Source organism: Anabrus simplex, chromosome 1, assembly GCF_040414725.1.
Source record: "Anabrus simplex isolate iqAnaSimp1 chromosome 1, ASM4041472v1, whole genome shotgun sequence".
Classification (NCBI taxonomy): Eukaryota; Metazoa; Arthropoda; class Insecta; order Orthoptera; family Tettigoniidae; genus Anabrus; species Anabrus simplex.
In genome coordinates this window covers 1,058,302,242-1,058,314,264 of record NC_090265.1, presented here as the reverse complement: position 1 = coordinate 1,058,314,264, position 12,023 = coordinate 1,058,302,242, and the positions used below count along the sequence as shown (strand labels likewise).

The 12,023-nt window shown below is 37.5% G+C and overlaps 1 protein-coding gene across 1 annotated transcript in view; it reads left to right on the top strand.

Annotated features, from left to right (window-relative positions):
* Positions 1–625: 625 nt before the first annotated feature.
* Positions 626–12,023, top strand: part of LOC136857974 (uncharacterized) — a 120,369-nt gene continuing 108,971 nt past the window's right edge. The window contains exons 1-2 of the mRNA XM_067137126.2: positions 626–863; positions 6,754–6,948. Coding sequence (XP_066993227.2) covers positions 626–863; positions 6,754–6,948 — 433 coding nt within the window. The remainder of the gene's footprint in view (positions 864–6,753; positions 6,949–12,023) is intronic.

Genomic DNA, 12,023 nt, shown 5'->3' with positions numbered 1-12,023 from the left:
CATGGGATGTGCTGGTTTATGTACAACATGCTCAAATGACCCCAGTAGTCTGTGTACCTCACAACGACACACAGACGCACCACTATTCACTTTGTTTTGTGGGGACACCTGACAGTTTAATACATGGCTATGCCTACAGATGGAGTATAACTTCGATTTGACATACCCTGAGTAGCTAAGGTCTCAAGGTATGCTGTATGATCATTGGAACCCCATCTTCCAAATTAACGTTCACATACCAGATGTTACAAAACATGTTCGCCTAATTTGTATAAATACTGTGTATAAAAAATGTGTGAATTTTGTCTGGTGTTCTATATCAATTTGTTGTCTGTACTGGTACATGTATTTGTAATTAATTGATGACAGAACTGGAAATGAGAGGGCCCATTTATTTGAAGATATATTGTCCTTTTGTTTTTGTATTTTCATATTTGTCCTTATCTCCTGTTTCTATTATTCCCCCTTCTCAAACTGACCTGTTGTTATGTTTATCCTGTAATATAGGCCTATTCCTTTTTATATTCCTATCTTGCTGTACACAACTTGATTTGGCATTTTTTTTGTTCCTTTCCAATACTTAAAATCGAACTTTAATCTTAAATTTCCAGTTAAAATCCTTGTCATGTTCCTAGATCTGGAAAATATTTGGATTGGTGGATATTATCATAAATCTCAGTGGCGATGGGTTACTACTGGGCAAGTATTACCCTCTGTAATGGGAGAGGATGGTTACCCCCCTTGGCTGTACAACTCTAGTCGTAATAACAGTGGCTGTGTTTTGTTGGATAGACACTTATGTGACCATCCAGTGTTAGTGGAGATGAGTTGTGACCGCAAGAGAGGATTCCTTTGTGAACAATGTAAGCATTAAATATTTCTAATTTAAACTTTGAATTGTTAATATACTAGATCTTATTAGTATTGGCAGAAACAAACTCATATTTTTAGGAACATAAGATCAACTTTCATTACCGGTACCAAAAAATATATTTTCAAATGAAAAAATACTAGTATAAAAAATTAAATGAAAAAAGTTCTGAAAATACAGAGTATGTAAATCTGTGAAGGAAGATGTAGGCATTACCATTTCATAAGTGGAAATAAAAGAGGTTATAATTATATCTCTTTTAAGGTCTAAGTAAATTAGGAATAGTAGCTATGAAAACATTTACGAAATGCTTATAATGATTTTTTGTATAAATAGAATTTTCGAGCAGTAGAAAATTCCTGTTGGAATTCTTCAAAGAATAGGCAACAATGATTTTGCTTAGTGATGGATAGAAAAGCATTTAAGACTGCCAACATTAGAGGTTGAAATTTAGAGATGAACCAATAAATATTACATTCATTAAATTGACTTAGGGAGGAGTGATTATAGGGTTTACCGTTTAGTGATGCTGCTTCAAATGGGAGTAGGAAAGGGCTGAACTACTGAGGATGCTCATACATCATCTCTACCAGTGTCCGGCTCCACGGCTAAATGGATAGCATGCTGGCTTTTGGTCACAGGGGCCCGGGTTCGATTTCCAGCAGGGTCGGGAATTTTAACCATTATTGGTTAATTCCGCTGGCATGGGAGCTGGGTGTATTTGTTGTCTTCATCATCATTTCATCCTCATCACGACACACAGGTTGCCTACGGGAGTCAAATCAAAACACCTGCACCTGATGAGCCGAACATGATCTCAGCACAATAAGAACCATTTCAAAGTAGAATTTGTGAAAATCCTCTTAATGGTTCAGTGTAATCTAAAGGAATTTACATGTGTATCTTTTGATAAGTGTATGTTGGACAAGCCAAAGCTCCTGAAGAAAACTTACCGTATATACGCGAATAATCCCCGCATACTTTTAAACAAATTGAGGCACGAAATTGGGGCGTGGGTTTTATTTGCGTCGAGGTTGGCAACACACTCCTGGTTCACCTAGTTTTTGATGCTGGGTGTACAGTTATCCTTTGTGTAACTGCAGATGGAATAAAACTGTCCCCATATGTCATATTTAAACGGAAAACTATTCAGACTTTTAACTTTACATTAACAAAATAGTATTTTACAGAGTAATTTAAATTCAAAATTTGTCCATGTCACTATAAAACGCATCTTCTGGAAAGTACAGGGGTAGCTTTCCGCACTTTCACTCACTTTAGTGTGTCTATAGTGTCTTTCATAGTTGCTAAGTTCAAGTGAAATCGTATATTCTTTTGTATTTGGTGTTTTAAGGAACGCCACAATATCACGTAGCAGGCATTGTGTGGAGAAGCAGTATCTGCAAAGACTGGCGATGCCGACAGCAGGCGAAAAAGTGAGGCTCATAATTGGGAACATGCATAATTTTCAAAAATATTTTTTTTGAAAAGTACACCAATGAAATAGTACGTAAACGTATTACATTGTGGTATGTTGCCTTGTTTTCTACCATTAAAAAAATGTTTAATAGTGCCTTTCCGCAAGGCGAGTGAAACGGCCTCTGACGTAAGCGGCGCGCTGTGACGTCACGATCCAGTACCGCATGGAGCTCTACCAGCCGTTGTGCATCAGCCGTTGCTAAAAGCCGATTGTTTATTATTCATGATCGCGAGTAACTTCGAAATGACAGAAGAAAGGTTCGAAACAGCACAGTCAGAAAATCTACCCTGTGTAGATGTCATCATTCTTGAAAAATGTGACTTTTGTGGCCGCCGAAATTCGCGGATAACAAGCAAGTTTGTAAGTGGCGTCTTTTATATACGTGGAATGTACTGTAACCCATAGTATTAGGATAACAACGAACCTGGATAGAGATCACATCACTTTCAACATTTCCTTCTAGACTGATTCCCCTATTAAAGAATAACATTACATTTTCGGGCTTTCAGCATTAGTAAAGTAAGAAATCGGATTTCAGCACTAACATAAACATATAGGTAGCATTATAGTACTAGTCCGCTTCTGTGGTGTAGTGGTTAATGTGTGCCACTCCCGGAGGCCCGGTTTCGATTCCCGGCTCTGCCATGAAAGTTGAAAACAAATAGTACGAGGACTGGAACGGGGTCTACTCAGCCTCGGGAGGTCAACTGAGTAGAAGGGTTTCGAATCCCACCTCAGCCATCCTCGAAGTGGTTTTTCGTATTTTCGTATTTCGTATTTTCCTAAGGCCACGGCCGTTTCCTTCCCTCTTCCTTGTCTATCCCTTCCGATCCTCCCATCCTCCAACAAGGCCCCTGTTGAGCATAACAGGTGAGGCCGCCTGGGCGAGGTAATGGCCCTCCTCACCAGTTTCATCACCATACTCAAAGTCTCAACGTTTCAGGACACTGCCCTTGAAGTGGTAGAGGTGAAATCCCTCGCTGAGTCCGAGAGAAAACCAACCCTGAAGGATAAACTGATTAAGAAAGAAAGAAAGAAAGAAAGAAAGAAAGAAGGAAAGAAAGAAAGATCATAGTACTATAGTACTATAGTACTATATATCTATCATTCCCAAAAAAATATATATTTATGGTTGGGACAACTGGCCTACCCACTTCCAGGGCCCATGAAAGAGAATTAAATATCTTTGTGGAGGGAAAAAGTTAAACATGATAAAGATAAATATATCTTCACAAGTCGGGCTGAGTGGTTCAGACTGTTGAGGTGCTGGCCTTCTGACCCCAACTTGGTTCAGTCCGGTGGTAGTTGAAGGTGCTCAAATACGTCAGCCTCGTGTCCAAGACGTAATTGAAGCATTTAAATAAAGCATTATACATTACAATTTAAAGTTTTACCACTAGAACAGCTGACATGGAAAAGTGATTTGAAAATTCAAACAAATTCATCTTACGTTAAAATATTAAAAAAAAATATATATATATAAACTGTAAACTTTTCCGATATATCACCAGCATTTCTCCGGCTCGCCAAAATCCATTTCTTCCTAGTTTTAGCGTCTTTGGAACATTTATAAACAATTTGTTTGGTATGGTATGCGATGTGCTATTGCACATCGGAACTCTACACCATTTATAAGTTTTCTGCCTCACTGTCTGCGCAGGATTCATTTTAAGTCTAAAATATACCACTCAGATTATTATCCAATGTATAGACCTCGAATTTAACCATACTAGACACTAACGTAAAGTAGAAACACGCGAAGTGTATCCTGCTTCTCACAGCACACTGTGTTATTTCGTCTGCTAATTCAGTCAACCTGTACGATGACGTCAGACCAATGAGATCGCGTGCTTGCGTGACGTGACATTTTCGTAGATTTTTATCACGTTTGGAGTTATTATTTGTACATTCTGATCACATTTTTGAATTCTGCATGAAATTTTGAATCAGATTAGCATATTTTTAATTAAAACCCCGGATCATGCATGTTCCCTATTATAATCAATTCGTACTACCGAACAATACTGTCAATGCCGATGAAACTGCATTTATTTATTATTTTATTTTTACTGTCGAGCCCAGACAGACTTATGGTTTTAAAGGACGTGGGGTCACTCTACAGTATTACAATGCAGATGGAAGCAAAATACTTCCTCCCTTCGTCATAGGAAAGTTCGAAACGTCATGATGTTTTAAGGGTGTCGGGCACTTTCCGTGCAAGTACAAGGCATCTAAAAATGCAAACAGTACAAGAAACCTAAAAATAAAACACTTGCACATGGGAACCAGCACAATATGTCCTCGTCTTTGAATCATGCTTTTTTATTTCTTTCATTGCGTGAGGTTATGTTTGCCAGTGAGTTATCGAAGTGTATTATTTGAATAATGTAAATGCATTTTGTTGGATACATTTCATAAATAGAATTTTTCCATGGCATTTGAAAGGTTTAAACTGTGAATCAATGTTAATTGCATGCAGTAATGTGTATCAGAATATTTTGTGACGCGGCAAGAGTTGGCATTTCTGAATTACAAGTTGGTGGTTAATTCGAAATTACATAACAATGTGGTTTTACTGTAACACAAAACTAACATACGAATTCGCCGGTGTGTCTGTTTCAAGTGTTTACATTTCACAAAAGGAATTATCCACCGCCGGTTGTGTTACTATCCGAGTAAAAAGAGACTGCATGTGAGAAGTGCTTTAGATGTGAGGTGTGACGTATTTGTAATTTAGGAGAGGATTCTAGTGGTGCAAGAGACAATGAATCTTCCAATCTACAGGGAATTGAGCCTGTTGCAAGTTCAGATTAATGAAATACCTGTCACGTAAATAGGCCTACTTGCTCATTTTCATGGCATTTTATAGCAGTGACAATGTATTTTTATCACCTCGGGCAAAGCAGCTATATCCATAAATTAACATGTTCATATTTGCGTAAAGAACACGTGGACCTCATGGAGTGATATGAAATGTTTGTTTATGTTACTATGTTACTCTTTCGATAGAAGGAATTTCAGTTCATTTTATTTTTTCCAAAATGATCCTAAAATTGTGGTGCAGGGATTATTTGTGTAAATACAGTAATCTTCAGAAAAATACCAGCAAGGAGTGCAAAATAGTTTCATTGTTTACATTTTCTAAGAATTTACTCTAAATTTACTGTAAATGGATAAATGTTGTTTATGTATTTGAAAATTATAATATATGTCTAAATTCAGGATCTCAGTGGAGGATTTTTGTGTCCTCTTTTTTCCAGCATTGTCCTCCTTTTTTAAATAGTTTCATCCTCTTTTTATTTATTTTCATGTGGTCACCATAACTGCAGTGCAATTTTCCATCAGTTTTTCTTCCTGCAATCAACTTTCCAGAGTATGACACATGTTCAGAGCTCTTAACTTTGGATTTCTTTATTACATTTCTTTTCCAACTCTCCACCTCATTGGAAATGAAAGTCCTCAGCCTGTTTCCAGTCATTTGACCAGGTCAGGAATGGAATGAATGAAGCCCCCATCTAGCAACAAGGATAGGAACTGTGCCAGCTGCCAAAGCCTGTTGCACTTCTCTGGGGCAATGGTTAATGACTGACAGACAAAATGAAATGATATTGGAGTGTGTTGCTGGAATGAAAGATGGCAGGGAAAACCAGAGTACCCAGAGAAAAACCTGTCCTGCCTCCACTTTGTCCAGCACAAATCTCACATGGAGTGACCAGGATTTGAACCACGGAATCCAGCGATGAGAGGCCGGCTCTCAACTCTCCACATTACTACTTTATTTTTTGTTTTAATACATTCTGTCTCCATCCTATCAAATATGGATGAATAAATTAGTGTACTGATAAGAATTTATATTAGAAACACTAATATAATATCTTCACAGCACAATCCACATCCAACAGAATCTATTAGCACAGATTTCTATCACCAGTTGAAAGCACTACTTAAAGACAAGTTCAATACTAAAGTGCCCTCTATCCTGGAGTAACGGCATCTTATTAAGGAATGAAAACTTCAGTACGCTCTTATGGCTATACATGTACGCTGGAGAAATCCATCTAGCACAGACTGTGTATGCCTACGTAAGGATGTTGAGTCTGAGGTCACCTAATTTTTAAAAAATGTGGACAAAGGACCTTTTGGCAATGACCGATACAAGTTTTTTTTTGTAAGTTAGCTCTAAACTTATTTTGTGGGTCAGATTAACACTAGAGTTATAGAATTGGTCAGGGCCTGTCCAGATTCCTGGTCCACAAAACAATAATTATTTTCATCATACTACCAGTACCAGTGGTAAGTGAAAAACATTCTCATAATGATTTGTAAATTTTATTTCCATCTTGATATGAAGATTTGAGTGCATAAATCTTTATGGCTAATTATATACCATATTTCTCAATAGCCCAGAAAATAGAAGATGAGTCTTCTAAAGAAGTGGAAATACGACTTGCTGACAGAAATGTGACCTTGTATAATATTAAGAAGAGTTGGGGAGCTGCTTTCACATTTTGTTTGGATCATAACTCCCGGCTTATTGTACTGAATAATTATGAAGATGCACGCTTCATCATGTATGGAATGGCTGATCATGTGGATGGTAGGTAGTAATTATAATATGTCAAGACAAGACCATAGGCCGGATGTGACATGTAGTTTCATCTATTGATTCTGTATGTTTTGAAAGTCCCATTCATTATCTATAAATGATTTGATATTCAGTGTAGTAATTCTTTGTCATTGTTCTTACTGAATTTCTTGTAGTACTTTGAACTAAAGGCCTAATCAACTGCTTCAGACTCTGTTTGATTTTGGCTGATCATCAAACATAATGCGACAGTTGTACTCTGCCAAACATTTCATACCAAGCTTCTCTTGCCCCTGAATATATCATAGCTTAAGAAACAATACCACATAACTAACAGAATACAGCCAAATGCAGCATTTCAGTATTGCATAAATGGCATGGACAAATATGTACAAACAATTTGTTTGCAAATTAGTTGAGCTCTTCCATTCTAAGAGACAAATTCCTAAGACTTCTGGACCATTCTTTTTACAGTTTTATATGTTTCTTTCCTGCTGGTGTAAAATTAGAATTTTGTTTTTACACAACACTGGTTTGTAAGCAACGGGATAGATTGTGTCCATAGGGATTTGCCATTTCTTTACTCACAGATTAATGTTATAACTGAGGGTGGGGGTATCTATTATTGTTCTAAATAATTTAAATAGCAAATTTCTTGTATTTTCACTGTGTTAACAAATATAATTACCTATAATAAGTAATGACAACCTACGACCTATTTTCCAGTCGATGACCGGGTCAGGGATGGGATGAATGAAGTCCCGAACTTGCGGCGAGGATTTGAATTGTGCCAGCTGCCGAGGCCTGTTGCACTTCTCTGGGGCAATGATTAAAGACTGACAGATAAAATGAAATGATAGTGGAGAGTGTTGCTGGAATTAAAGATGACAGGGAAAACTGGAGTACCTGGAGAAAATCCTGTTTCGCTCTGCTTTGTCCAGCACAAATCTCACATGGAGTGACCAGGATTTGAACCACGGTATCCAGTGGTGAGAGCCTGGTGTGTTGCCACCTGAGCCACGGAGACTCTACATTAAGTAAACAACTCAAAGAGTGGAAAGACTGGCATAAAACGCGAGTAATTTGTAGCGTGAGTCACGTGCTGAAATAATCCCTTCCTATTGGTTGATTGTATAAGGCAAGTTTTGGAACGACAAGCGCCATGGATAAGGTGAGTTATGAAACAATAGCCTAAGTTTGGTGACAGATTTCTATGGGAAAAGGCGAGTTTTGGTGCTTAATTTTGTGATTGAACTATCACAAACATCACCAAGAAGCAATGCTACCTCTAACTAATTTTTTTGAAAATGGATAAGATGAGTTTTGGAACGGACCGCCTCATATAATGCATATGAACTTCAAGAGTGTCAAAACTCCAGGCAAAAACCTCGTAGTTGATAAATCAATGATTCCGTGTAGGGGTCGTTTATCATTCCGGCAATTTATGCCTGGTAAGGCACACAGATACGGTGTTAAACAATTTAAGCTGTGCGATGACATGGGCTACACCTACAAAACTAAAGTATACACTGGTAAAGGTACCTTGAATGCTCAGAATACACTGAGCATGGCTACTCAAGTGTAATGCAACTTATAGGCCCGTATCTGGACAGTGGTCGCTTTCTCTGCACTGACAATTATTACTCTTCAATTGAGTTAGCTGAGGTGCTACTGGATTGTAAGACACATTTTATTGGCACACTTAGGAAAAATTGAAAAGGTTTACCAAAGGGTGTTGTAAATGCAAAGCTTAAGAAGGTAGAACTCATTGCAATGGAGAATGGAAATGGATTGACAGTGATGAAGTGGAGAGATCAGAGGGACATGCTGATTATGTCAACCAAATGTCCTAATAATGTAATTGCTACGGGCAAAAAGAACAGGAAACACAAAGATGTGGTTAAACCGAAAATGGTAATAACGTACAATAAAATGAAAGGAGGAAAGATATTGCAGACAAACTTTCTTTGTATCACACTGCAATGAGGAAAACCATCCGATGGTACCACAAATTTGCAGATGACATTCATTTTGGCACTGCTGCTGTAAATGCACTGCTTCTGTACAATAAGACGCGGGTTACTGGACATCAGAAAATGTCTCTTGCAGAGTTTCGAAGGAACGTGTTCAGCACTCTACTTTGTCTAACTAACGACCCTGTTAGACATACACCTAAGAGAGTGAACCACTACCTTGGGGAAGCCAACAACACGGAAGGACAGAAAAGTACCAGGTAAGTGTTATCAAGTTCAACATTATTGCACTTCCGAAGGAGGTCAATACAAATTATAAAATTATTTTTTATTTCTTCCTTTCAATATTGCAGGAAAGCTTGAGGTCGGTGTCAAAGCTGCTATCAGCAACTATGCAAGGTCAAGGGCAGAAAGGCTGCTGCTTCTGCCGCAAAAAGGGTGACAACTGTCTGCACAACCTGTCCAAACACACCTTTCCTTTGTCTGAAGTGCTTTGAATCATTTCACAACAACAAAGAGTGACTGAAGGTTAATTGTTGTTTAAAGTCTAATGCTTATGTTGCAATGCGAGTGTCTCTGCCTGCCAATCGTGCTGATACTCATATTTTCATTGTTTCGAGTTATCAGAAAACTGTTCACAACAATATGTAATGTAAGTACTTGTTTTGCATTTTACTAGGTTTTCATAAATATTACATTAATATGAATTAGCAAATAAATCTCCTGTATTTGAAATTCATATTGCACATTCCATGTCAAAAAATTCTGTGACACCATATGGCGTCACGCTATATTTTATCTTTCATAAAAACTGATGTGATACCATATGGCGTCACACATTGTAACCGTACAACAGGGTTACAGATTCCATTCAGTATTTATTATTATTATTATTATTATTATTATTATTATTATTATTATTATTATTAACCTGATTCATTAGATTTTATATTCTGTTTCTCATCATTTAGACTGTAATAATTAGGCATCACACATATTATTGTATTTAATCATAGGTTAAGTGAAATTTGTTTGTAATTATTCTGTATTGCTGTAAGTGAGATTTGTTGGTTTCATATAGTCATGCTATGGCTTGTAACTCTGGCTAGATGAGCTGGCATAGTATTTTGCAATCGAGGCTATGTTTAACTGAGAATGTTGTGTGCAAGTAGAATTCCCGGTGACGCATGAAACTTAGTCATCTGCAATCCGCTTGGGCACACTTAGACAACACTTGACTAATGACATCAGTGCGTGGGCACGTGATTGCGACCAAGTGTCAGTATTCACCAGCTACTGTATGTTGAAGTGGAAGGGATGAACAGAGAGTAGGGAGATGAGTCGTCATCGCGAGGTTATAAAAGTCGATGCAACGGGGGTGAGAGGTATTCAGATCATATCGTTCAGATCATATGTAACAGTCAGATGCATCAAATGGAAGAAGTGGTCTTAGAGTGATGGTCAGAGCTAAGAGTTGTGTTTTCAAGAGGTCTTGTAATAATCGAGGAAGTCTACAAGTGGTGGTTGTATCCAAGCAGAGACGGGTACTATGCTGATAAAGAAACATCATCTTCTTGTGAGGATGGACTTCACAAGATGTTTCAATAATATTGTCAATTACTTATAATATATTGAGTGGACGTTATTACATTGGAGCTCCCTACACGCGTACATGGTATGTAGGCCAACTCCTTGTTATATAAGAAGATAACAGCAGACGGCTCCTGACTTCAGCTCATAGGTTTTCCCAAGAATTTCAAGTTCAACAGCGGTGTATGCAGACATCAGGTAATTAAAGCATCAGACATGTTATGCATTCATAACATGAAGAAGAATGTAACCAGCGGCGATATCACATCTCACATCAAGTTCATGCCAATAGCTTTTTTTGTTTAGATTAAATTTTCCTTTTATTAGTACTGCAAATCTCACTATATATATATTTTTTTGTTAAATTAAAAGACTTCAATGATTGTTCATTGTGACGTAAATTATAGTCATAAACTCAGTTTTATTTTAGTTATAATAAGTGATTCCAGCTCCATGTACAATCCTCAATTGTGGAAATGCAACAGTAATTTAATATTGTCCTGATCCATATCCCTGTATATTGCCAGATATGTGAGTTTATCACCTCACGCCTTGAGAAAATTGATATAAGAGGTATGCTCTACTGAATTTTGTTGTTTTTCGTAAAAAAGCAACTGGCGCTCAAACAAATGTTATTTATATTGTGTGGAAGATATGAAGGTATAAGAGTAGTGGTTGGAGAAGCCACAACATGACCTTGGTATGGTGAGATAAAATTTACTTAGTACATCATATAAATACATTCCAAGATTATATAAACAGCCTGCACCATGTACAATTGCTTTGGCACCAGCGGAATACTATTCAAAAATATGCCTGGCACCAGTGGAATAGTGTGCTACAATCGGCTCAGCACTCAACATGTTAAGGGAACAGGTATCTGCATACATTTCTTCTCAGCCCCCAATGAGTGCATATTTGCTTCTCAGCTTCATAGGGAGATTGCTTTCTTTCTATTTATCTCTTTTCCCACATGACCTTTCCTATTACACATTCCTATCAATGGTCTTATATTTCTATATACTGTATAATTTGCAGTTGTTTCTTCTTTTCCATTACTTAAATTAACCCATTCAGTTCCTTTACAGTGAGTTGACTTTATGGTTTGCTTCACATAGCTGTGACCTTACATTTGGGAGATCGTGGGTTCAAACTCCACTGTTGGCAGCCCTGAACATTGTTATCTGTGATTTCCCTTTTTTGCACTAGGCAAATGCTGGGGCTGTACTTTAATTAAGCCCTGTCCTATCCATCACTGCTGAAAGTCCTATCTGTTTCAGTGCTCTGTAAAACAAGTAGCTAAAGAAAATAAAATATATTATGGCAATGTGTTCAGTGGCCTTGTAGAACTCCCGACATTTGAAGGTGATGAGACCACAGATTTCTTCCACCAGGACATACATGTACAGAAAGTGACAATGATTGTAGTATTCTTGAATGAAAAGGCCAAAATTTACAATTCTTATTTGGCATCCATTTGACTGGGCTCAACTTACTGGACAATACAGGAAGAAACAAAAAGAT